The sequence below is a fragment of the Sinocyclocheilus anshuiensis genome, unplaced genomic scaffold (assembly GCF_001515605.1).
Source record: "Sinocyclocheilus anshuiensis isolate Anshui unplaced genomic scaffold, SAMN03320099.WGS_v1.1 scaffold252, whole genome shotgun sequence".
NCBI lineage: Eukaryota > Metazoa > Chordata > Actinopteri > Cypriniformes > Cyprinidae > Sinocyclocheilus > Sinocyclocheilus anshuiensis.
The window spans coordinates 301590-329286 of NW_015554095.1; the positions used below are offsets into that span (position 1 = coordinate 301590).

A 27697-nucleotide genomic window follows, 5' to 3' on the forward strand; every position below is an offset into this window, starting at 1 on the left:
TGACACCTCTATGATCAATAGGGCCTTTAACTGAATCTTCCTGAAGGCTTAGCGTGGCCCAAACATGCCTAGGGAAGTTCAGAATGGCTCTCCAGATGCTGAGATCATTACACTTGCGTGCACAATTGAGAGCTTCCTGTCAGGCTGTATTACTATCCGGTACAGTAGCAGCAAAACATTGGACTGCAAGGACGTGCAGAGGGTGGTGCGGTCAGCTGCATATAACACCGCGGGTGTATCGGTCAACCTGCAGGACATGTACACCAGATGGAACAGGAAAATCATTGAGAACTGAGTCTCTTGATCAATGGTCCATCCTCATCTCAGCTCTAACTGGAGTCTCCCTAATTTTCATTTAAAGCAAAAAGCATTGTTCACTAATTAGTTACTACAAATCTGGATGATAAAAAATACATGAATAAATAATTTGTAAACAATGTGTAAAAAAAAATAAAAATAATAATAATGTGTTAATACATATTTAAATATAATAATAATAATAAATATATTCATAGCAATATTAAAAATATGTAAAACAATAAATAAAGTAATTAATTAATTAGAACAATATTAAATAATACATTAAAAATAATAATTATATTTAATGGTAAAATAGAAAATAATTAATTTTAAACAAATAAATAAATACTTGATTTAGAGTATTAATATGTTTTACTTAAATCATAAGAATTGAAAATATTTAAAATATAAATCTTAGAAAGAGTTTATAAAACAAATCAGGAGCATATAGAGTAAAACTGTCAAGATTTGACTTAGACCAAAGACTTGAAACCTGGCTTTGAGAGACTTGAGATTGAAATCTGACTCAACCTAAGGGACTTGTGAACTAATTATTTACTACACTTCTGGACAATAAAAAATAAATGAATAAATAATTTGTAAACAATATTTAATAATAATAATAATAATAATTATTATTATTATTATTATTATGAGATGAAAAAGGAAGTGTATTATTAGAGTCTGTATGCGTGAGAGTTAGTGAACAATATACAACTTCTACTATTATTACCATTTTATTATTATTATTAGTAGTAGCAGTAGTAGTAATAGTATATTATGTTAACAAATATTTTAATAATAATTATTATTTTAATAATAATATATAATTAATAATAAATATAAATATACTCATATCAATATAAATAAATAAATAAATAAATAGGGTAAAAACAAACAAACAAACACATACTTGATTTACAGTATTAGTAAGTTTTACTTAAATCATAAATATTGAAAATATTTAAAAGGGTTTGTAAAACTAATCAGGGGCATATAGTGAAAAACTGTCAAGACTTGACTTGGACCAAAGACTCGAAACCTGGCCTTGAGAGACTTGAGATTGGAATCTGACTCTACCTTAGGGACTTGTGAACATGTTTGTCTTATTGTAGTATTCACAGTCAAGGAGGCTTGAAAAAAAATAACATTTCATTGCCATTGCATCAGTTGGACATGATGTGACAAGTGAAACCAGACATTTAAGCTTCATAGTCAGTAGCTCTGGACCAGACTGCAGTTACCTGTTTGAGGGTGTAATACTGGGCCATGACACTGCGGACCATATCTGGCAGGGCAATTGGCACTGTAGGGATTTCTATCATGAACGGACACTCTCTGATATGCCACTGAATCAACTCGTCATGAGATCTAAACTAATTCAATCAGGAGACAACAAAGCTTTCTTTGTCTCAGGACTGGAAAGTTCGTTCACAACATATAGAAACCACGATGTCTTGTGACCATCAATGAATGAACTATTACATCCAACAGGAAAAGGACAGTAATTTAATCACACCCTCAGGCTTGCAAAACAACAGACCTAAGGAACAGTGATAACGTGATTCAATCTATACATGACCACCACATGACTTTTTGACCATCTGCTTCCCTCCCTTCCTTTCTCTATTAACAGAGGAAACGCAGACTTACACAGACAATTCATAAGACAATCATTGAAAATCATTTAAAGTATCGGGACAATATATATTCACAAATAATATGTTTATGTCGGATGATGTGTGATGTGTTTCCTGTAATCGGTGCAAGTTTAACCAATGTTGCCTTATAACTCAAGACCTCTGGCTTTCACTTTGGTGACAGCGCTACAAGCGCTCCCATGCCGTAACATCACACAGCGAGACTCCAGAACTCAAACACTTCATTTGAAACTTCGCGATCTTCAAAGAACTTAAAGTCTTGCAAACTCAGACTTTTAGCAGAACTGCTCAAGCCTCTGTGTCATCAAGAAAGCAACCAATCAAACGAGGGCTCTCCCAAAAGGGATGTCATCCTGACGTCACCGCAGTAACCGATCGGCAACGGAATTTCCCTCCAGCAGCCATCCAGGAAGCCTGCGTCAGCAACGAGAAAACCTCTCCGCTTCTCAGCTTTCAGCAAAACGCAAGTACACAAGGAGGAAGGAATGCAACTTATTGACTTGACTCCTGTTGATACAGCTTTAGAAGCTACCGCTCGCCTTCCACCCGCTGGCGTGCCAATCATTCGGTCTTGGTCTGCCGCTGACACAGCGCTTTGTGTTTCTACTATTGTAGGATATGTTGTGACTCTGACACTTGCCTTCCTCCTCCACAAGCGAGTGAACGCCGTTCAAGAACAAGATCATTGCTACCTAGCTCGTAGCTTACTTATCAAAGAACGTATTACCCGTGGCCAGGGAAATACAAATATTCAAGTTGTTAAAATATACTGAGGTCAACGGCTCGCTGGACGACCGGTGATTTAAAGTGTAAAATATCAAATTGGAATTCAGCTTTAATCAGGTGGACCTCGAATTTTCAGATTCGAGTCCTTTCAAACCCTGAATGAATTAATAATAATGAATTCCCTTATAAGAATTAATGAGTTAAATTCCTTACAACACAACAGCACTTTAATCAGTCTATCAGAGAAGGCAGTCAGTAATTGCTGCGAGCGCTGTATCCAGTCCTGCCGACCTGTGAGGTGGGAGAGTCACAGCAAGTTCATGGCCGAGACAGAGTTTTCACTGGGTTCGGCACCATCCTGATCTGAAAAAAAAAAAGAAAAAGCTAAAAGACACAATTCTATTACCAGTCCAGCGTAGCAGCCATGTTTTCAAACACATTGATGTAAACAGTCTGGCTTCTGGAAAAAAATGGCATCATAACATTGATGGTTCCAATATGAATTTAACAGGAGCCCATTTATCAGGTTAAGCAAGTGAAGTGGCTCTAGAGCTGTGAGTTGATTTACTTTATCTGCTCTTTGTTTGTGTGTGTGTGTGTGTGTGTGTGCGCAAAGGGGGTGTTGGGAGTGGGTTCCCGTGCCTCGTGTCACAGTGTAATGAGCTGATTGCATCTGGGAGCTGAGAGGGGCGGAAGCGATGAATGCTGAATAGCAGCAATGCTGTCCCAACTAAATTCATGCAGATGATATCAGGTAGCTTGCTCCTTAGAAGACACATGCACCACACATGGCCATTTACTGCATGCAAGTCATGTCAGAATGATTGTATTTACAAGCTGATCGCACATAAACGGCACCACAAATCTGGATTTTCTTAAAGCTTGACAAGTTGGGAGTGTATCAGTTTACGAATTATGGTGGAAGAAAATAAGCTTTGATCATGAATTGTAATTATGAGCGTTGGCGGTAAAATTGGTTTGTATAGCTTGTGTGTAGAGTTTAGTGATAAAGCTTGCCAGAAAATACTAGTAATTTATCTGGTTTACGAGGAGACAGAATATTGCGACCAAACTATATTTCCCAATGTTCTTCTTCTCGCGGCAAAAACATATATAAAGCATCAACTGCAACTCTAATGTGCATCCTTTGTGCTTTATTTTGTTGCATTTACTTTGTAGCTTCCTGAAATACACTACGTTAGAAAGTTTAGGGTTTAAATAAGATTTTTGTTTTGAAAGAAGTTAATATTTTTATTCAGCAAGGATCAGAGCTGGGCAGATTACTTACAAATTGTAATCCATTACTGATTACACATTACATGATGAAAACTGTAGTTAGTAATGTAATATAGGTTATTCATTTTAGGCAATGTATTCTGACTACTTTTTAGATTATTTTTTATCTAACTTGTTTTGTTTCCCAAACTAGGCTTAATGTTAGAACTGCAGTGGGTTTGTGAGTTGATAAAAAGCTAATCATTAATTAAACACTAAAAACAGAAATATTTAATTTACCTGCATGCACATGTGACCATTAAACAACATCAAAGTGTACATATGCAAATGTGTTGTTAAATTATTGAAATATTAACGTCCTCAAAGATATTTCAAGAAAATATTTCATGTCAAAGTGGTTTGGGAATCCATTTAAAAGAAGAATTAGGGAGAAGAGAATTGGTAAATTATCAATGATTTACTGCCATTGTGTGAATGAAATGTAATCATGTAATCCATAAAAAGTAACTGTAATTTGATTATGAGCATTATAAAATGTAATATATTCTAATTCTAATATATTCTACTTGATTTTTGGAATCTTATTACGTAATCCAGATTGGGGTAATGGCTGCTAATAAATCAGCTTTATATATTAAAATACAAAGCATTTACTGTAATAAAATTTCATAATATTATTGTTTTTACTGTGTTTTGATCAAATAAATGCAGCCTTGATGAGCAGTCTTTTGGACTTCATTCAAAACATAAAATATCTTACAGAAACCAAACTTTTGAACGGTAATGCAGCTCCTTAAAATGTCTCCTGTCTTTGTGTGGAAGTAAAAAAAGCTAAATCAATTATGACTAAACTCACTGAACACAGCTTTACATGAGGTCAATATGGAAAACAGGCTTTCTATGAAATAGAAAATACAAAACGAAAATCTTTGAAGGACTCAAGCCCAAAAATAAAGAAACCCAATAGCTTTATTTTCAATAAAACTGCCTGCGGTTTTTACGAAACGGCAAAGCTGTCTTGTTTTGGTTTTGTCTAGTTTGGCCAAGGCGTAAAATGTAGAGTGGCAGATGCTTTGGGAGGCAATCCGTCTTCCACCGACAGAGAGAGGTGAGGGGACTCGGTTCTGACACGTGACGGCACCGCATGGCTCCTAATGGAGCCAACTCTGCACGCTTGGCTCACTATATAATAGCCCAGTCACTCAGAAAAGATGAAAAATCTGACTTCTGTCCATTTGAATTTATCAGAAGCAACAACAAAAACATAACAGTTAGCTTTCTCGGCCCTCATCCATATCTCATTGGTGTCAGTGCCATTTTCACAGTGCCATCAGTCACGGCCCAGGCACGCTGGTGCAACTATTCGCACACATCAGCTCGTACTTCCAATTCCTGCGGAGAAAATAAGGAGCCAAGCCATTCGGGACATTAAGTCCCGGCACTTATACACTTCGAAAGTATGTGTGGATCTTGTTCTTTTTTGTATTGTCGTGGGAGACAAAAAAATAATGAAAAATCACTCTCTCATACCACTTCCATAGCAATGTCACGCGGAAGGTGATGAATGGTGCACAGTGTGAAATAAAAGGGATGTGGTGTTATTCAAGAAAATATCAATTGCTTTAACAAAGCAGGCTTTGATGTACTAAATCAGTCTTCTATATTGGTCAAGTTCTACCCAGAAACACGAAGATATCGGAATTCATCAGAAGACGGACTGGAAAAGAAATGGCGAGAAAAAGGCAGTGTGTTTGGGTGAGATAGAAAAGAGAGAAGGACATTACAGCATATTAAAAGACAGTGATGAGGTTACGTAAGGAAAGAATGGAGCAGTTTCAGCAGGGTATGTCTGGCTGAAACAGTTACCCAGACGAGGGTCCATAAGAGCGCATTGTGGTGGTGCTATCAACGGTGGAGTAATGCAGAATATAGACTGACAGCTACAGATCTTCATCATCCTTTCCATGGCTCATAGCCACCCACACATTCCCAAAGCAAAAAGCCTACATCTATAGGCTTTCCACGCCCTGAATACAGGGTACTGTTACACGTGATGTCACATTTCTGCTCCTCACCCTGTTTGAGAGCTAACAGCAGCGTCGGATCTGAGGGGCCGCTGCAGAAGTAGCTGCTGCCCTGGGAATCCCAGAAGAGCTGATCCTGCCTCAGCTGGAGTCCTTCGGCCCACTGCAGCCAGCGGACCCTTTGCGTGGCCTCAAACAGGTCCAGCAGCCCACACACCACAAAGGCGTAGTCATCCAGGAAGCCTGCGAAGGGAGATGCACTGGAGAGAACATTAGTAGCGAAGGTCAAGATCTTCTGTTCTTACACAAATACAAATTCAATTTCTTGTTAATGCTGGGTTGACCTGCGTAATAATAATGTCAGGTTAACCTACGCTGGGTTGATCGACGTAACTCTATTGACAGCAACTATGGCTTGCTGCCAATTTACCACAGAAATAATTTAACTCCAAAAGAACAGAAAAGGCATTTACAGTGATACAAGTATCAATGAAAGCCTTGTAAACAAGAGATGAAGAGGGTTCACAGCAGGACATCGAAACTCATAAACTCTATGGATAACTTGTATTCACTGAAAGCTACTTCCTGTGAATGCGAGAGACTTCCGATTCATTAGCCAGTGTAGGTAAACAACTACAAGAATAACGTGCAGAAATTTTAATCAGTGCAGAAAGCAGTTAATTAGAGATATTTTGAAACTATTATAGTTTTATAATCAAGTTAAAATAAATTAAAAAGAGAAATTTTGTCTTGGCAATTAGCTGAAATAAGAAAAAAAGTTTACGTCTTATATATTTTATTTTTATTTCAGTTTTTTCAGTAATGATCATTTTATTTTAAGTAACAATTTAAAGTTTTAGTTATTTATAATAACCCTACCCTAACATTTATGGCTGTACACTAGATGAAAGTAATTGCTTTTACTTTTTTTAAACATGTATTATACAAGCAATTCTATCATACCATGTGAATTGCTTACAACACAGTAATGCTTTAAATGTTATGGTCATGTTTCTGAATTGTGACTTTATATACGTGCGTTATAGGTGCATTATATACGTAGGTATATTACTGAAGTGTGTAATTTCAATGCAACTAGTCGCACATTACAGAATTTTATTAAAATTTACATATATATGGATGAATAAGGTCAATAAGATGCATAGATAGGGTGAATTTCCATTTCATACCAAGTTAATCAATTGCAGAACAAGCAGGGATTATTGACAGCATGCCACAAATGCAATCTATAGAGAGATACCTTTGACCTGAAATACTATATTACCCCAACACAGACTCAGGATGTACATTGAAATTAAAAAGTAAAAATATTAATCTCAATGAGCTTCAGTGATATTTCAATCATGACATTCTATGGTTGGATCTAAGCTTTAAGTCCTTTGAAAACCAAAGGAAGTAGTTTTTTTCCCCCTGAAGTTCTCCTAAATTTACTTGTCTAATAAAATAAGAAAGTGGGGGCAGAGCAGTCTCTGTTTACTGAACGTGAATCTTCTTCCTCACCGAAGTGCCGTGTGAACACAAAACAGCCCAATGGGAAAAAAACACATCACACACACACACACACAGGGTAAAGTTACAGCATGAATTACATGCTGTTTCAGTCTATCACAATTGCTCATGTCCACATGGTACGTTTTTCTTATTTCAGAGAGCTTCATGTTGATTTGCTGCCAGAATTGGCTGTTGCAATCCATAAAATGAAATCGGTGGGAAATGTCAGACGCAGTGGTTTTGTCTGTCGCACCACTTCTATTATTAAAAGGAAAGAAAAGAAAAACATTTCCTTACAATGAAAGTGAAAGTTCCACTTATATTGTATGGAAAAAGGGGAGTTTGGAATTACATAATTTAATATTACATTTTTTATTTATTGGCGATCTGTCTCTTTAATCAGGGAGCGTGAAAAAAGGCAGAGTTTCAGAAGATTAAACAGTCAGTAAGTATGACATGCTCTACCAAAATCAAGTGGTTATGAGTTGGTTAGTGGGATGCCACCTTAAGATGCAAAAGCTAAGCTCTGTGCATTGACTGAAATGCATACAAAGACATTTAGCAGGACCTTTGTGTTATAAAAGCCATTTGAAATTCCTTTTGAGGTGATGTCACCATATAAGATTGCAAAAGTCTTTGAAGTTTCAAATAAATTTGATTCAGATCGCATCAAGACACTTCAACCCTTGTCCTCAGACCCTTGAACAGAGGTAGCCAGCTGAGTGTGAGGAAACAGATAGTGACAGGTCTGAAGATAGTACAGTGTCGGGAGCAGGATGGACGAGCAGGGTCTAATGCTGGGAACTTAACCTCCATAGTTCTTAGTTCAAACAACTGACATTCCAAGAGATAAAAAAATGTCATGAGGTGCCTGTGAGAAGAGTGCCCTCAACATCTGACCCCTACCATGTCATTGCCTCAAGCTGTCAGATCTAATGCACTATTCAAATGTCATGTAAAATAAGTGCCAGGCGAATGTGGATGCAAACCTGGTGACTAGGTACTAAAGATTTGTGCTTCAAAGGTTGAACCTAAGGAGGTCTATAATAGTTGGAGAAGTCTGTTGTGTCAGTGACAGTATCTCAGATGCAAATGTAAGCACAAAATAGTAAAATATCTATTATAATATAAATAAGTCTGGGTCTAGATGGTTATGGCATCTAGCAGCAGGAGCTGAACGGTCCATGCTAACTAGACCTTTATTGGACCATGAGGTAAGTTTCTTCTCGGGTATTCTCGACCCACAGCTTGGTTTATGGGTTCAGAGAAAAATATGACTCCTTGAACTTTCAGTTTCTTCTCAGTAAGACAACAAAACAAATCAGGCTGCCAGTCAATTTTTAATGAACAGCTCTCCCTGGATTTTTCCATTCCCTCCTTGTTGGTTCTCTGTATTCTCACCAGGTGATACAGTCTCTTCAAAGTGCAGCAAAGCCACATCCTAACTTCCACACAAACCTGTCAGGAGACCGAAGCTATAAAAAAGAGCCTAACCTCTATCTATCTCAGGAGTGAGAAGGCTTCTTGTTCCAAACTGATAGATCTACACACAATGTAGTATGATTTTTATACAGCTGAACAAGATTTGGACAATTTGCCACATTCCTTGGAATAACAGCACAGCCACTGGATGGTTCATGAATAATTCACCTGGCACTGCATTTTTACCTGGCCCAGATACTATAGCATATTTCTTCTATTACAATAAAAGGCCCTTAATTCCATTTGAGAGCTACAACAGTCAGGTAACCTGTCTCGTTCTTATCAAACATTCATGTCAGATTTCTCTCTAAATGTTTTCACTGCATGGCACAGGGCTCTTTAAAGGATTAGTTCACCCCAAAATGAACATTCTGTCATCATTTACTCACCTTCATGTCGTTCCAAACCCATATGACTTTCTTTCTTCCGCAGAAGACAAAAGCAAAGGCTGTTTTCCATGCTCTTTTCCAAGCAATTACAATGAACAGGGTCTAAAGCTTTCAAGTTCTAAAAAGCACCATAAAAGTATAATAAAAGTGGTCCATATGACTCACACACTATATTCCAAGTCATACAATAGCTTTGAGTGAGAAAAAAGATAATATTAAGCCATTATTCATTGAAAATCTTGAACTCACCAAGGATTGTTGTCATGATAGAAGCAGCTGATGTCTGATTTGTGAATGAAACCTTTTGTATTGAATCGATTCATTTGGTTCACATAAACAGTCGATTCACTGGAAGGGAACATTATCTGTGAATACTGTAAATTTAAGACTATTTCTATTGAAATCTATTATACAGTTGAATTATACAGGTGCTTTTGCGTGCTTTATTGAAGCTTGAATGCTTCAACCCCGATTCACTTTAACTGCACAGAAGTACAGTTTTTTTAGAATTTCTGACAAAATCTTAAACGGCTTGAGGGTGAGTAAATAATTAAATGTTCATTTTCTTAGAACTATCCCTGTGGATGGATGTGGAACTAGAATTTCTGACAAAATCTTAAACGGCTTGAGGGTGAGTAAATAATGAAATGTTCATTTTCTTAGAACTATCCCTGTGGATGGATGTGGAACATTAAAAATGAGGAACAAAGCAAGATACTAGTTCCTCTTAAATGGATGAAATCAGGTGGCCAGAAACACAACTAACTCCCTAGTAATTCATCTTCTTGCTGGGATGCTTGGTAAATTATTCCCTGTGAGGGAAATCCTCCAAAGGAAATGAAAAACAAACTGATGCAGATTTTTACAGCTCCCTTATGCAAACAGACCGGAGCAGAACTACAAGAGAAGAAACATCTCATCCTACGCTAAATTCAAAGTATAAAGGCCAATCAGATGATTACAGAGGGAGTGCTCCTGATTAAACATTATGTGATGTGACAACATGACAAAGCTATTTCTTCATTATCCCATTGCGGAACACTCAGTGAAAAACGTCTGAAAACAGCCAGTTGAAATCAGTTATAAATGGTGTGTGGGTTAACTCATTAAAATGATCAGCGTGACCTGAGAAGCACACTCAGCATTGTGGGATGACCGATGTGCAGTGTGTTAATGAGAGGTACAAATAAGAGGTTACCCCAAGAATGAGGCCAGGGAATTTGTGTGTGTCTGTGGGCGATTTCATACGTGAAAAGCTTTGTATTGTGCTGATTCTGGGTCATTTCTACATTGGCAGGCTATGTGCCAAGGCAATTAAGATCTGGATGCAAGACAGAATGTGTGCTAGTTTCTTGGCCTACTGTAAAGGCAAATACACCCTCATCATAATCAGTGTTATTTTAGTAGCATTTATATACTACTATAAAATTTATTAAGATGTCAATTAGTTTTTCAGTTTTCATATTGAATATTAGTTTCAGCAATTTTTTTATGGGCTTGTAATTTGTATTATTATTTTTATATTTCTATTTAAGTGTAATTTATTTTTATTTCAGTTTTAGTTTTACAAATTTTATTACTTCAACTTAAACCTAATTTAGTTTAGCCAAAACAGCATTTCTAATTTTCATTTAAATTTAAGATTTGAATGGTTTTAGGTTTAATTAACAACATCAATGAATATGTAAAAACATCCCCAATCACCCTTTCTATATTCTCCAATGACAAATTTGCCAAATTAACATCACAATTAAAATTGCCATTTTAAATAGGCTTTTCCCTTCATGATGGGAAATTAGACTGAAGCTAACAAACTAGCTGTTTATAATCTGTAACTGTTCTTATATCAGCCTCTCTGCTTTTGCAGGCTAAATACATATTTTGGAAAAGCAGAAAATGTTCCTTACACTTGCTCCACCTCCATATTATTTCCACGATAACAGGAATGGAGAATCCTCTGGCCCTCTTCATCCCACAGGTGTTCTCGGAGAAAACAAGCTGCCCGCTCAGCTCTTTCCAGCAGAGCCTTGTTGCCCAGCACGGCTCCGACACGTGCAAACCCGGACAACATCAGCCCTGACCAAGCAAATAAATGGGAGTGGACACAGATTACAAGCTTTGGAAAACCTGACCGTGTTCAATTTAGAAAACAAGTTTCTTGGAATGCTGAAGCCATTTTCTGTCTGTGGTTTCTCCAGCAAAAGTACTTGGGCAAACAACCTGCTTATGTAAAACTTTCAGGAAGAGTTCTGCCTCTCAGATAATGAACCCCCCCCCCCAACAAGAGCTAAAAACATTTTGGTAAAGGTGCAATAGGTGCCAACCAAGACAGAGGAGCTTTGAAAGGAGACATTAAGACTATAAGATCTAAAGTAGAATGTGTTCGGAGGGCTGGGGATCACTAACAATAGTCCTGTCAGAGCTCCATGTGCCTGTAGCCCTGACATGTCTCATGGCTATGAGAGTGGGCCTATCAGGTTTGATTAATGCGAAGGGTTACTCTGCAGGTAGCAATATCCAGTCGGTATGAATTAAGAATGTAATGGAGCGTAGCTCTGGAAGGAACAGTTTCATTAAACAATGTCTCAGGCTTTCTTTAATTAAGATATCAGCTCATTAGTCACTATTCTTCGAGCACTTTTGTCAGCCAGAGTTCCAAAAGGGCCTTGGCTCCCTGCGAAGGTTTTGATATCCTTTCATTAAAGACAACAAGGGCAAAGACCACAACCCAAAGGTCCCCTCTGTGGGCTTTTAAATGCTTGGCACCACATCTAAGCTCCCCATGAAAGAACTCTAACATTTTAGTGCTGCTATTAAAGCAAACCCAGTCGGGAAAAAAAAAAAAACATTTACGGAGCTTGTCGAACACTGGACCTTGTTCGCAAAACGAAATCAATAAAATCGTAAGGATAGGAAGGGGGTACATATAGCTTCAGGGGATGCAAGCATTGCGAATTTTCTTCATGCCTCAGTCTCTCATTGATTAATTGATGGCTGTTTCCATTTCAAAACACCCTATGAAAAACAATTAACTCTAATTAGAGTCTTTTCCTGGTTCAGTGCTCTGGGATTTCCAGTAGTATATTACTGGTTGACACATTTACTTTGTTTCCAATCAGGATGCGGGAAACTTAACGTTCCAGGAAGCTAGCATTTTGGTGTCCAGGTGAGGAGGTGGGCGTGCTTTTCGCACCTCAGCCAGCTTGGCCCTGGCATCGGACAGCAGCTCGGACAGTCTGTCCACACTTATGCCAAAGTGAGCAGCGGTGAGCTCCACTGAGTAATGCACAATCAGCACATTTTGACCCTGCAGCTCTCCATGGGGGTCCTACAAAAACACCAAGTAACAAATCAGTAAATGCACATAATAAAGAAAAATCCCTGACATAAAAAAAAAATTGCATTATATAATCAGCTTTGCTGTATACATTAAAGGTGCAGTAGGAGATCTTGGAAAATGCTAACTTTAGCCTGATAGCACTGAAAGCAAACATCCCACCCTCCCTGCAAATCGCCGTCCAAAGCCATGCCCTCTGAGTGCATGAACGCGAACAGATCAGAGGACCAGAGACAATACTTTACAAAACATTACTACAATACATCATGTGTCATTCACCGGTGAGAAAACGTTATAGTACAGTTAGTAACAGTACTATAATACCAGGAAGGAAGATCAGGTTGTTGATGTTTGCCTGCCATTTTCACTCTGTCTGCACAGTGTACGTGAACGCGCTGATGACGTATCCTGTCTGCGTGAACTGGGTGCGCATAGGTATGCAAATACATATGTTGACACGCAAGTAGGAAAGCCAATAAAAATGCTCGGAACGAGCGTTTTGATTGGACGAACATTTCTTGGTCCTACGCCTTCCACAGAATATATAAATACATATAAATCCATTTAAACCACTTAAAAGGAGACATATTATGCCCCTTTTTACAATATGTAATATAAGTCTCTGGTGTCCCCAGAATGTGTCTGTGAAGTTTCAGCTCAAAATACTCCACAGATCATTTATTATATCATTTTGAAAATGCCTATTTTGAGTGGAAGCAGAAACACGCTGTTTTTCGGGCCTGTCTCTTTAAATGCAAATGAGCTGCTGCTCTCCGCCTCCTTATCCAGAATAGTGCTGCGCCATTACAGCTCGTACCTGCTAAAAAACATCTGTTATGGTTCTGATTATCATGTTTATTGCACTGAAATCATGCGGTTTAAACCATATGAGTTTAAACTTCTGATATACGGTTTTCTGAGTTGTTTATTTTAGATCTAAATAGTGTTTTGTGCTCGTCTGTGCAGACAAAGACAGAAGAGTTAGTATGTTTTGCTCAAACTTTCGCCATGGCATTAGAACTGGTACACCGTTGTCGCTTGCGAAATCAAATGACGGTGCCGTGGGTGGAAACTTACAGATTAAGGGGCGGTAATATTATAATGAGATCCTTTTGAAACGTCACCAAGGGAGCGAAATCAGACGCACTCGTTTTCTCAGACGCTTGCAGAAAAAGGCTTACCAAAACAAAGTTACTGGGTTAATCTTTTTCACGTTTCCTTGGCTGGTAGATGCACCGGGGACCTGATTATAGCACTTAAAAACTGGAAAAGTCAGATTTTCATGATATGTCACCTTTAAATTAATGATTGCTATCGGGATGTAAAGAGACTTTCAAACAGCATAACAAAAAATGTTTCTGAAGACAATCACCTATTGCACCTTTAAATGCTAACTTGTTTTTGAGAAATAGGACAAAATATGTCAAACAAAACATGCTATGGGTTTTAGCTGAATTTCATTCATTCTACTAGAATGCACTTTTTTATATTAGTGAAGTAAGTATCAGTGAAGTACCAACCTACTAGACAAAACTGCGAATTGGAAATTAAACGGAATTTGTGTTATGATTTGTGAAACATTATTATTATTGACCTGTTGTTCATTTGACAATTAAAGATATTTGCAAAACTTTTCTTTTGTAATAGTATAATTACAATAATAATTTTAGTAGTTGAACTCTAAATTTGCACAAAAAAAATTATAATTATTTGACAGATTAGTTTATTTTTGTATATCTATTTTTAAATTACAGCAAGGGAAAAACAAAACATTTTGTAAGGAAATAGAAGAAACAGGTAGCTACACATGACGATAATTTTATATGTATGATTAGAAAATTAATCCAAATGAATTCTTTGATAAACATTTTTTTCTTTTTTGTAGCCAAGAATCTTGCTATTGCTCTCATAAAAACTTCAAATTCCCAAACCCGAGCGGGGTCCACGTTGCCTTGCTCTTTCACACCATAATGATGCATGAAGATATCCGCCTGTGTTGCACCTCCTACGGCGCCTTCCACGATGTCAGGAAGCAGCGCTCTGATCTCTCCTGCTGTCCACACACAAAAACGCTCCCTCTCTCTTCTCGGTGGATTCCACCTTAGGAAAGGAATCTGCATCCTCAGCGCTATAGAATCCGCCAGACTGCAGAGGGCAGCACAATGCTCATAATCAAATGTGGTTTATTTCTTTGTTGCCACTTGTAGGCTGCTTTCGAAGGTACATTGCGGTTTCTTGAGGGGATCATTACTTCTTGGCCACAAGTTATCTTGTTAAACCATGTTACTTTACATAACTTCAGCACACAGTGAACCTCTGGTTGTTATTTACAGAATAATAACAAGGGGATGATTTATAGTACAGTGAGAATGTGAAGTTTTCAGCTATATTTTGTATGCTTTTTGTGGGGAACAACCAAAATATGATAGATAAATAAGGTTCAAGGGAAGCATTGTTGGTACCTAAATACTCCATAAATTTGAGGGGGTTTTAATTGTGTGTCATCAAACTATTCATCATCACAAGATGGCTGGCACCCTGAGCTGGATAGTGGAGGAGGGCTGACCTCAAAAAGGGCTCTGACCTGGGCGACTTTTCAGTGCTTTTGTGGGTTGGTGCTGATTCAGCATGACTGATGCCAAATATGGGATCTAATGAGGGAGAAGACTCACCTTGTCACTTAGGTCTCTGGAGACGTAAAGCAACACGTCACGAGCCACAGCTGCAAATAGGCGTTCCCCAGACACCTGCAGAGATCAACAGCCATAATAACACCACACCTACTAGACAAAACTGCGAATTGGAAATTAAACGGAATTTGTGTTATGATTTGTGAAACATTATTATTATTGACCTGTTGTTCATTTGACAATTAAAGATATTTGCAAAACTTTTCTTTTGTAATAGTATAATTACAATAATAATTTTAGTAGTTGAACTCTAAATTTGCACAAAAAAAATGATAATTATTTGACAGATTAGTTTATTTTTGTATATCTATTTTTAAATTACAGCAAGGGAAAAACGATAATTTTATATGTATGATTAGAAAATTAATCCAAATGAATTCTTTGATAAACATTTTTTTCTTTTTTGTAGCCAAGAATCTTGCTATTGCTCTCATAAAAACTTCAAATTCCCAAACCCGAGCGGGGTCCACGTTGCCTTGCTCTTTCACACCATAATGATGCATGAAGATATCCGCCTGTGTTGCACCTCCTACGGCGCCTTCCACGATGTCAGGAAGCAGCGCTCTGATCTCTCCTGCTGTCCACACACAAAAACGCTCCCTCTCTCTTCTCGGTGGATTCCACCTTAGGAAAGGAATCTGCATCCTCAGCGCTATAGAATCTGCCAGACTGCAGAGGGCAGCACAATGCTCATAATCAAATGTGGTTTATTTCTTTGTTGCCACTTGTAGGCTGCTTTCGAAGGTACATTGCGGTTTCTTGAGGGGATCATTACTTCTTGGCCACAAGTTATCTTGTTAAACCATGTTACTTTACATAACTTCAGCACACAGTGAACCTCTGGTCACCGTAGGAAAGGAATCTGCATCCTCAGCGCTATAGAATCCGCCAGACTGCAGAGGGCAGCACAATGCTCATAATCAAATGTGGTTTATTTCTTTGTTGCCACTTGTAGGCTGCTTTCGAAGGTACATTGCGGTTTCTTGAGGGGATCATTACTTCTTGGCCACAAGTTATCTTGTTAAACCATGTTACTTTACATAACTTCAGCACACAGTGAACCTCTGGTTGTTATTTACAGAATAATAACAAGGGGATGATTTATAGTACAGTGAGAATGTGAAGTTTTCAGCTATATTTTGTATGCTTTTTGTGGGGAACAACCAAAATATGATAGATAAATAAGGTTCAAGGGAAGCATTGTTGGTACCTAAATACTCCATAAATTTGAGGGGGTTTTAATTGTGTGTCATCAAACTATTCATCATCACAAGATGGCTGGCACCCTGAGCTGGATAGTGGAGGAGGGCTGACCTCAAAAAGGGCTCTGACCTGGGCGACTTTTCAGTGCTTTTGTGGGTTGGTGCTGATTCAGCATGACTGATGCCAAATATGGGATCTAATGAGGGAGAAGACTCACCTTGTCACTTAGGTCTCTGGAGACGTAAAGCAACACGTCACGAGCCACAGCTGCAAATAGGCGTTCCCCAGACACCTGCAGAGATCAACAGCCATAATAACACCACACCCAGTCAAGCCAATGCCATATATATAACTAGAAAATTTTAGTTGATTGTTATACAAATCTTAAAATCATCTTAAAAGAACAGTTCACACAAAACTGAAAACATGCTGAAAATTTACTCTCAGGCCATCCAAGACGAAGATGAGTTTGTTTCTTTATTAGAACAGATTTGGAAAAAAAATCACATTACATCACTAGCTCACCAATGGATCCTCTGCAGTGAATGGGTGCCGTATAAATGAGAGTTCAAACACCTGATAAAAGCATCACAATTATACACAAGTACAAAAAAGTTAATCCACTGTTGTCCTCTCACATCAAAATCCATCCACATATTTGTCTAGAACTGTTTTGGACTGTTTTCACTTGTAAAGCTTGATCAGTGCTCATTTCTCTCCTGATTCAGATGACAGGACTTTTCACTGGAGAAAGCACTATTAAGAATAGAGGATTAGTACTTTAGCCAGAAGCAATGGTTTGAAGTTAAAAACATCTTGATGAATGTATTACAGACAAACAGCAAATACAGTTAATTAATGGAGTGGAGTCGTGTGGATTAGTGTGATGTTTTTATCAGCTGTTTGCACTCTCATTCTGATGGCACCTATTCACGAGGTCAATTGATGAGCAAACGATGTAATGCTATAATTGCTATATTTTTTGATAAAGAAACAAACTCATCTACATCTTGGATGCCCGAGGGTGAGGAAATTTTCATTTTTTGGGTAAACTATTTATTTAACTTGAGCTTTAAATAGATAACCACAGAATAAGCAACATATAACAACAATAAAGTCCTTATTCTGTCTACAAACTCCAGAAATACAGAACAGTGTTTCATTATTACTTTCTGGACATAAGCATTTATCAAGAGAGATAAGAAGCACAGAAAATATATCCTATATTAAAACATATTAAACACAAAGAGTACATACATACATCCCACATACATATTCCCACCTGGTAAGCAGTGATATAGGCCACAGCAAGCTGGCCTTGGTCATATAACATATTTTCAAACTGAGGAACATGCCAGGAGGAGTCTGTGGGGTATCTGTGAAAGCCCTGAAAGAAAGAAAATGATTGTGTTTGGTTATGTAATTAAAAGGGAAGAACTGATATATTCGACACAGGTTCTGAATACACAGTTTTTGCATGTCACCTGTGCCACATGGTCATGAATGCCCCCCAATGCCATCATTCGGAGAGTGTGAAGGGCCATTTGCAGCGCTTCTGCTCCCTCAGAGCTGGCACGATTTACTGCCCAAAATGACATCAGGAACATCAGGTTCACTGGAGAAAAGAAAAACACAAGGCCATTCTACATTATTAATGCAGATGCATATTTGACAGGTAATTAACTCACAAGACAGGTGGTCAACAGGATATTGTGTTTACTCACTTTGTGACTCTGTTCTAATAACAAATGATTGACAGACTATAAATACTGTACAAGTTTTAGTGATAAATCTTTTCAGTTCATCCCAGTGTTTTGTTTACCTGGTGAAGGGAACTTCGGAGCCTCTCGAAAGCCTCCATATTCTTCCTCATATGAATGAGCCAGCTGCTGATAACATCTGTTGGCAACATCTGGGCCGGATGGAAGAGTTTCTCCAGGGCTGGCAAAGATTTCTGTCCCCTTCCTGAGGGCTTCCAGTACTCTCTCTCCACTAGACTCCAGGGTTTCTCCGTTGCTCCGCCACTAAAACACACAGTATGAAGGTACTCAGACATTAGAGCACCACAGTACATGGTTTTCAAACTTTGGATGCCATTGTCAATATAAAGGAAGCTATTTAATTTAATGTATAAAGACCCATTTATACTGTGAAATAATATTATGCATACAGTAGTATTCATAGATTTTTGAAGGAAAGTTATGCTTGTGCTCAACAATTATTGCTCACTAGGGGGCCTTAGTATACAGGGTAGGGTTGCACCAGCCATTCGTATGTTCTTACTTAAATTAGAACGTTAAGTCCACACTAGAGGCTTAGTAACTAGCTAATTTGTAACTAAATCTATACATTATTTGGTTGCACCAGTTGTTTGTAAGGCAGGACGTAGCAAGTAGTTCGCCTTGCATAGTATACAGAGATTTAGGAAAGTAAAAACAGGAAAAGCAGTAATATTGTTAAACCTTCTTACAACTTACAATAACTTTGTACAATAACTATATATTCTGTTTTAATATATTTTAAAATTGAAGTTTAAAAGCTGAATTTTCAGCAGCCGTTAGTGTCACATGATCCTTCAGAAATCATTCTAATAAGATGATTTGCTCATGTGCTCAAGAAAACTTCCTTATTATTATTATTATTAATGTTGAAACAGTTACTGCAGAAACCCTGAATTTATTTTCAAGGATCCTTTGATGAATTAAAAAGTTCAAAAGAACAGCATTTATCAGCAACGATGTAAAAGTCTTTACTGTCACTTTTGATCAAGTCATTGCATCCTTACTGAATATTAATTACTTAAGTATTACTTTACTTTTTAAAAACTTTGAACAATACATATTAAATATGATCTGAAAAACGTTTACTTTCTATTTATTTGATCTCTTTAAGACTACTGTTAGATTTATAAACTTAAAGAAATACACAAAACTAGACAGTTAATAGAATAATTGTAATAATGTCCAATTTGTTAAATGCTAACTTATTTTGTCATTCTTCTTCTTCTTATTATTATTATACTTTTCCACAGACCCCTTAGCACCCTCTTGTGGTTACCTGACCACAGTTTGAAAACCCCTGCACTAACTGATTGCCAACTGCTCACTAGGGGGCCTTAGTATACAGAGATGTAGGCAGGATATATACAGGAATCATGGAGTTAAATTTAATACCTTTTAAGACCTTTTTTAAGACTCTTTCCATACATTATAAGACCTCATCGCCACTCCAAGTTTTAACCGGTTACATCGGCGACACTTTAACTTACATTTATTATATATTGAGGTGGCCTATTGGCCAGCCACCACCACCACTGGTTGCCTGGGAAGAAAGCAAATCACCCTATTTTAATTATACATGACACTTTGTAAGTTATGGCGCTGACAACACATGAATTCTACGGGTCCAAACCTGCAAAAATGTCATGTAAACTTTGTCCACATCAGGCCTCTCCTCTCTGTCCACCTTTATACAGACAAAGTTCTCACTGAGGATTTTTCCAATCTCCTCATCTTCAAACGATTCCCTCTCCATCACGTGACACCAGTGACAGGTGGAATAACCCACTGTAAGCGATAATAAACAGTAAAGACTGTAATATTTAGGCTTGTGCGTTAAACAACACTAAAAAACAAGCATCCAACATGTATTCTTTCAAGTTACCTGAAAGAAAAATGGACTTGTCTTCACTCTTCACTTTATCAAAGGCTTCTTGTCCCCAAGGATACCTGGAAAGAACAAAACACCAGAAAATAATGAAAAAATACTTTGTAAAATATATCAGACATGATCTAAACTTGGTTTGCATTTAAGTTAATTAAATGTAGTGTAATTCTATTTATATTATTTAAAAGTAGATTTCCATGCATTGTTTTTTTTTTTTAAAGAGACAATACACTAATACAGGGAAGTTACAATACACTAATACAGGGGAAATACAGGAAAGTTATATTAGAAATTTCAAGTTTTAAAAAGCATTCACAGTGTGGATATTGTTGACAGTTTCTCCAAAAATTAATAATCTAAACTGACTTTGTGTTTACAGTAAGCCTAAAGATCTCAGAGCCCCTTACCAGTCCACAGGGTTATGTGCATGTTGTAATACATAGGAAGACTTCTCTTTACTCAGGCGATTGGTGTGTTTTGGGGTCTTTAATGTGTCCGGTCCATCACTCCCAGATGCCATGCTGAAGAAAACCGCTCCAGAAGACCTAAAACAACCATAGGACATATCTGTGGTGAATTAAATTGATATTGAAAATGCTTTAACCGAGTGCCACTGCTCATAGGGAACCTTAGTAAACAAAGGTCGGAAAATAATAAAAAAAGAATGGTTTAGGGAACTTTTCAGGTGGCTGTCCAGCTAAGACCAGCTTAAACTGGTCAGAAAACCAGTTTAGGGAAGGATATGCCAGCTTTTATTTGTAAACAAACTTTGGAATAGTTACAACTTCATAACATGCGTTTTACTGCATATAAACAATGGCTGTCTCAAAACTTATTAAGCTGCCTATCTAGATAACATTTTTGTATGAATTCCACATTAATATTTGCCCTAGACAGCATTTGTGGGCATCATCTTACTGGGTTTTGTACATATGATCGTTTTGTAACATAATCAAGGTCTCTGTATTAGCTCCAGTGCTAACAAAGCCTGCATCGTTTTATAATCGGTTGTGCAAGCACGCGATCAGACATGAAGCACTCAGCCTGGGAGCATGACGGTGTCAGAGGTCAGTGCCTACCTGAAGCTGTCCCAGGACAATCTGGTACTGGCAAGCACTGACTTCTGGCCAAACTGGAGGGCTTGTGGTAGTCTAGAGCACCGGCTGTTATATAAAGTATGAGGACTGTCTTTTCGCAGAAGGGATCCGGTGAAGAGCCTGGCCTGTGCGATGTGTTTGGTGGTGGTTGATGATGTAGACCAGGGCTGTCCAAACTCGGCAGTGTTGCCAACTGCTTTCAATTGAAAGTAGCTAAAACTGGTAGCTAAATGTTACTAGATGACATCACAACGGTAAATTCACTGATCTATATGAAGATGAACGTAGATCAGTGGGCAAGATGAGAACTTAGATAAGGTTTGTCCAAGAAGTTGCTATATTTGTCCCTAAACTTTTGAAAAAAGTCTCAACAGGGGCGGGGAAGTCGTTAAATCTAGCTACAAAGTAGCTAAATTGGCAACACTGAAACTTGGTCCTGGAGGGCCGGTGTCCTGTAGAGTTTAGCTCCAACTTGCCTCAACACACCTGACTGGAAGTTTCTATGCCTAGTAAGAGCTTGATTAGCTGGTTCAGGTGTGTTTAATTAGGGTTGGAGCTAAACTCTGCAGGACACCGGCCCTCCAGGACCGAGTTTGGACAGCCCTGATGTAGACCATGCGAAACCCAGTCTCAGCATCATAGATCCGCACCGAGCTGCTCGTGGTGCGGATTCACACAGTGCACTGTCAGTGGAGTGACCTGAAACTCATATTTGTGCCACTAGATCTGTTATAAACATATCAACAAACCAAAACGTTGGTCTACCTTTAGCATTTTTACCTAACCGATCTCTCTGGAGGGACAATTCGAGTCCAGAGTTCTTTACTCATCATTATCATTGATAATCTTTAGGTTGTATATAAGTTAACGCAGCATATAATATAAAATATTAACATTTTGCATAAGACAAATTGATGACGAATTTTTAACCAAACATCACAGTACAATTATTTCTTTTTAAATTGCATTTAGTGTAATTCTAATTAAATTCATTATATTGAATGTATTATCTCCGTGTATTGTGTTTTCTTAAAGCTGTGGAAGAGAAAATAAATAAAGGGCTATTTAATGAATACCATCGTTTATAGTACGCGAGTTTTAAAATGCTTAACAGTTCATTTTGCATTTCAATACAGGTTTGGAAATTGGATTTGTCCCCCTTCAGAACAATTTCTCATTTGACCGTTAGAGGACGCTTGTAACGTATCGTTAACCCGGAATTAGAAATTATAGGACAGGAGGAAGCGCTGTCACTTTCTTCCGGTAAATGAAACAACAACATTGCTGAAGAAATGGCGGAGATCGGGGAAGACGAGCTCAAAAAGCTTGAATATTTGTCTTTGGTGTCTAAAGTTTGTACCGAACTTGACAACCATTTAGGAATCAACGATAAGGACCTTGGTAAGTTTATACATTTGACTTGATCGCGTGTCACGTTGTTGGTAGGAGTTTCGTAAATAGCTGGTTAGCCTGTTTCTTGGTTAGTAACGTTATTTACAGATGTAAAAGACAGAGGCACAATTTGTGTGTGTATGGAAGTCTGTAGTAACAGTCTGTTGGTTTATGTGTTTTTCAGCTGAGTTTGTTATCAGTCTTGCTGAGAAAAACCCAAGCATTGATGAATTTAAGACAGTGCTGGTTAAAAATGGAGCCGACTTCACAGTAAGGATTTTTAAAATCTCTTCTGTCAAAAATGTGTTCCTTCAACTTTGTGTGTTGTGATTTTACATTTGGAGTTTTAGAAATATCTAACCCACCGTGTCATTTAGGATTCACTCGTCAGCAATTTGCTTCGTCTCATTCAAACCATGCGTCCTCCTGCAAAAGCATCTTCCAGTAAAGGTAAGAGCATTGGTGGTTTTATACAATAGCAGTCAGTTTTGATTCTAACATCTTCAGGCCAAGCGTCTGCATTTTTTCATATCTCCTGATGGGACTTTTCTTATGTGATCTTTATTGCACAGCCTCTCATGCTGTGGCTAAGTCGAAGAGTGAAAAGGACAAGCTGAAAGAGCTGTTTCCAGCTCTGTGCAGACCTGACAATCTTAATACTAGGGTAATTCTATATATACATTGGCTATATAAGTAACTATAATGTGTTTTTACTCAACTGTAATCATAAACTGTATATGCTCTTCTAATTAGACTATGCTGGATGAGAATGATGTGAAAGTTGCTGCTGATGCCATGAAAGAGTTGGAGATGTTTATGCCTAGTATTAGTGGTACAGAACCTAGCAGCAGTAAACACAGGTGAGGAACTTCTGTAACATAAAATAGATGCCATTAAACTTGATGCTGCAGTGATTGCCCCATTGCATCATGTTGTTGCATTTTAACGTGTACGTATCATCCATCTTAGGTCTGAAACCAGCAGCGGCAGTAAGAAGAAGCGGAGGAGCAGAAGTCGCAGTCGGAGCAGAGACAGGGATAGAGACAGACGGAGACGCCATCGCTCTCGCACCCGTTCCAGATCTCGCTCTAATGAGAGAGACAGAAGGAAGCGCAGGAGCCGCTGGCACTCTCGCAGCAGGTCGAGGAGTCCTGCACGGGGAGACAGAGACAAAGGCTCAGACCGCTGGAAGGACAAACATGTGGACCGCCCCCCTCCAGAGGAGCCGTCTGTGGGCGATATCTACAACGGCAAAGTCACCAGTATTATGCAGTTTGGCTGCTTTGTGCAGTTGGAAGGTCTCAGGTATGTGTTCGAGGCAGTAAATCTACTTTTAAAGCTATTGAAATTGATGTGAGTGTGTATGATTTGATATTAAACTTTTAAAATGTTCCTTTCATGAAGGAAACGCTGGGAAGGCTTGGTCCATATTTCTGAGCTCAGGAGAGAAGGTCGGGTAGCAAATGTGGCAGATGTGGTCAGCAAAGGTCAAAGGGTCAAAGTCAAGGTGTTGTCCTTCACTGGATCCAAAACAAGTCTCAGTATGAAGGTGAGTTAGCTGTCTTAATGAAAGCCATGAGAGAGAACAGACAAAACTGCCAAATGGTCCAAAAGTCACCAATTTAAAGAACAGCTAAAATTTGCATATCTAAATCTGTACATTTTATTTACAGATTTGTTAAATTCTTAAAAATAAATCAAAGAATAATAAGAATTTTAAGATTCTGCATATTGAGATTCTGCCACAAAACATTTCTCTCTCTCTCTCTCTATATATATATATATATATATATATATATTGAATTTAGTAAATTATAATATTAATTCTAGTGATCATAGTGGTAGTAATAATAATAATAATAATAGTTATTATTGTTATTGTATAGTAATAGTATTCTATTTTTATAATATACACAAATTTAGATGTATATTATTTTAATGAAAATAATGGTCATAATAATAATTACTATTATTATTATCATAACTTGTATTAATATTATTTAATTGCCTTTTATTATTGTTATTAGTATTGTTTTTAAGCACTTTCATACAACACTTGTATACATTAATTATTTGACTAGAAATGTAGCTTGTATCTTCCATATATAACTTTTTTTTTTTTGCTCCGCTTGTATTATATATTGACTGATTACTGTGCATTATATGTGGGCTGATTTTTGTTGGGTTGTCTTTCTTTTACAAGGACGTTGACCAGGATACTGGTGAAGATCTGAACCCTAACAGGAGGAGAAATGTGGGTGGAGAAGGTCAGGAAGAGTCGGCCATGAGGAATCCTGACAGACCTACAAACCTGAACCTGGGCCATGCTCCAGAGGTAGAGGATGACACATTGGAACGCAAAAGACTCACCAAGATCTCCGATCCGGAGAAGTGGGAAATCAAACAGGTGCATGGCCATCTTTTTAATACATTTCTTGTTATAACATTTATTACTTATGTTCATATTTTAACATCTTGATTTGTCTGTTCTTAGATGATTGCTGCCAATGTGTTGTCTAAGGAGGAATTCCCAGACTTTGATGAAGAGACAGGAATTCTGCCTAAAGTAGACGATGAGGAAGGTATGAATTGGATTATCCTTTGTTTAACTCGATATTTTTACCATAACAATAAATAAAATCCAGCTTCCCATCACAAAAAAAATTGTTTTTGTTGGAACACCTCTAGCTGCCTGAGCAACCACCTCAAATTTTGTCTATTGCGGTTTGTCTGTCAGATGAGGACTTGGAGATTGAGCTGGTGGAAGAGGAACCTCCATTCCTGAGGGGACACACCAAACAGAGCATGGACATGAGTCCTGTCAAGATTGTCAAGGTTGGTCAAACCACCTGTACTCTCACTCTACAGCTGCCTGAGCAACTTAAAGCAAAGCTATTGATTTCACGAATCTGGACATATTCTGTGATTTTTACACTTGCGTATATTCTGTTTTTCTGGCAGAACCCCGATGGATCTCTCTCCCAAGCAGCCATGATGCAGAGTGCCCTGGCCAAAGAGCGACGGGAGGTGAAACAGGCCCAACGGGAGGCTGAAATGGACTCAATCCCCACGGGCCTAAACAAACACTGGGTGGACCCACTGCCTGACAGTAAGACATTCAAACTTCATCCTAGCTTCATCTGAATAAGGAATGATGTCAGAAATGTATTTCTGCTCTGAAAAGTGCAATAGAATACAACTTCAAGTCACACTTCCTACTCTAATGCAGGTGTAAGATGTCCTGTAAACTTGGCAGTATAGTTGATAATGATAAATATTACTTTGCATCAACAAGTCAGACTTTCACAAGTGATATTATGGTCAGAATTCTGAGATATCAAACAGGAATATCACACATCTGACTTTAATTAGAATGCTTTAGAACTCGAAACCTCCATGGAATACTAGTAACATTTGAAGACTAAAATTAAAACCAGTCTGATTAAGTATATAGTGAAGTAAGATTGTGTGAGTAAACGGAAGTTTTGCAGTCCATGTCCTCCAGTTAAAAAAAAGAACAAGCGGTTATGTAATATGAAAGACATTGATAATTTCAGATAAACTTCCTTCCTATTCGTCTATACTGGGGTTTAGGGAGTTCTCTGATAGGGAGATCTGATTTCCTGAGCTCTGCTATCGTGGCAGATGGTGGCTGGTCTGCACATAACAAGCCTATCTCTGATGCTCGTATGCCCTCTGGCTTTGTATGAGCTCAAGTCTGTTGTCATGTTTGTGCATCTCTAATAAATGCTTTTTTCTGTCTTCACACGCTCATCCATACAGCCGACGGCAGGCAGATAGCTGCCAACATGAGGGGCATAGGTATGATGCCCAATGACATCCCAGAATGGAAGAAACACGCCTTTGGTGGCAACAAGGCCTCCTATGGAAAAAAGACTCAACTCTCTATCCTAGAGCAAAGAGAGAGTCTTCCCATCTACAAGCTGAAAGAGCAGCTCATTCAGGTGTGACTTCAACTGATACGTATTTTCATTCTGAGCTAGTTTTCAGTTTAGTTATGTTCATAGATTCAACCATTGTCTTTACAGGCTGTCCATGACAACCAGATCCTGATTGTGATTGGTGAGACGGGCTCAGGAAAGACCACTCAGATCACTCAGTACCTGGCTGAGGCTGGATACACCACACGGGGGAAGATCGGGTGCACGCAACCCAGAAGAGTGGCAGCCATGTCTGTGGCTAAAAGAGTGTCAGAGGAATACGGTTGCTGTTTAGGTCAAGAGGTAGATGCTTGCTTATGTTAATTTCCACAACATTGGCAACAATGATCTAACATTTGACCATAGCAGTTTAAAATGGATCTCTTTCTGTGTCTGTGCAGGTTGGTTACACCATCCGTTTTGAGGACTGCACAAGTCCCGAGACTGTCATTAAGTACATGACGGACGGTATGCTGTTAAGAGAGTGTCTGATTGACCCTGATCTGGGCCAGTATGCCATCATTATGTTGGATGAGGCCCATGAGAGAACCATTCACACAGATGTGCTCTTTGGCCTGCTCAAGAAGGTACGGTTCAGAGGCTTTGTTCACACAGTCAATGAGTGTCCGGGTCAATAAAGATTTTATTTTATTTATGTATTCATTCATTTGGAAAAAATATTTGAATTTAGCCAGAAAACTTTAAATTGTGATAAAGACTTTTGCATTGTTACAGTTAATTTCTATTTCAAATAAATGCTGTTATTTTGAAATTTCTCTTAGTCTTAATCAGAGAATCCTGAAAAAAAAAATGTATTGCAGCTTTCACAAAAAGAAAATAAATGTTACTTGAGCGCCAAATCATCATATCAAATTTCTGGAGTATCATGTGACACTGAAAATTGAAGTATCATCTAAGGAATAAATTACATATTAAAATGTATTAAAAAAGAAAACCTTTATTTTAGATTTTAGTAATATTTCACAATATTGCTGTTTTTTTTTATGTATTTAATCATAAAAAGCAGCCGTGGTGAAATTA

At 38.0% G+C, this 27697-nt stretch overlaps 2 protein-coding genes across 3 annotated transcripts in view; one reads left to right on the plus strand and one right to left on the minus strand.

Annotated features, from left to right (window-relative positions):
• Nucleotides 1-2994: 2994 nt before the first annotated feature.
• Nucleotides 2995-20746, minus strand: spata20 (spermatogenesis associated 20). The gene is made up of 13 exons (XM_016461707.1): nucleotides 20634-20746; nucleotides 20224-20288; nucleotides 19972-20126; nucleotides 18383-18584; nucleotides 18045-18175; nucleotides 17843-17947; nucleotides 16778-16852; nucleotides 16174-16250; nucleotides 15813-16026; nucleotides 15340-15414; nucleotides 12524-12658; nucleotides 5999-6242; nucleotides 2995-3050 (listed from the first exon to the last, which is right to left on the minus strand). The coding sequence occupies exons 1-13, from the start codon at nucleotides 20744-20746 to the stop codon at nucleotides 2995-2997; spliced, it is 1647 nt and encodes a 548-aa protein (XP_016317193.1).
• A 1797-nt stretch (nucleotides 20747-22543) lies between these two features.
• The window catches only part of dhx8 (DEAH (Asp-Glu-Ala-His) box polypeptide 8), a 10070-nt gene continuing 4916 nt past the window's right edge, over nucleotides 22544-27697 (plus strand). For both annotated transcript variants that reach the window (XM_016461751.1, XM_016461753.1), the window contains exons 1-14: nucleotides 22544-22724; nucleotides 22900-22985; nucleotides 23093-23165; nucleotides 23288-23379; nucleotides 23469-23575; nucleotides 23685-24020; nucleotides 24120-24264; nucleotides 24919-25122; nucleotides 25210-25297; nucleotides 25453-25550; nucleotides 25677-25824; nucleotides 26499-26680; nucleotides 26765-26959; nucleotides 27058-27243. In XM_016461751.1, the coding sequence (XP_016317237.1) occupies nucleotides 22616-22724; nucleotides 22900-22985; nucleotides 23093-23165; nucleotides 23288-23379; nucleotides 23469-23575; nucleotides 23685-24020; nucleotides 24120-24264; nucleotides 24919-25122; nucleotides 25210-25297; nucleotides 25453-25550; nucleotides 25677-25824; nucleotides 26499-26680; nucleotides 26765-26959; nucleotides 27058-27243 (2049 nt within the window). In that variant the 5' untranslated portion in view covers nucleotides 22544-22615. The remainder of the gene's footprint in view (nucleotides 22725-22899; nucleotides 22986-23092; nucleotides 23166-23287; nucleotides 23380-23468; nucleotides 23576-23684; nucleotides 24021-24119; nucleotides 24265-24918; nucleotides 25123-25209; nucleotides 25298-25452; nucleotides 25551-25676; nucleotides 25825-26498; nucleotides 26681-26764; nucleotides 26960-27057; nucleotides 27244-27697) is intronic.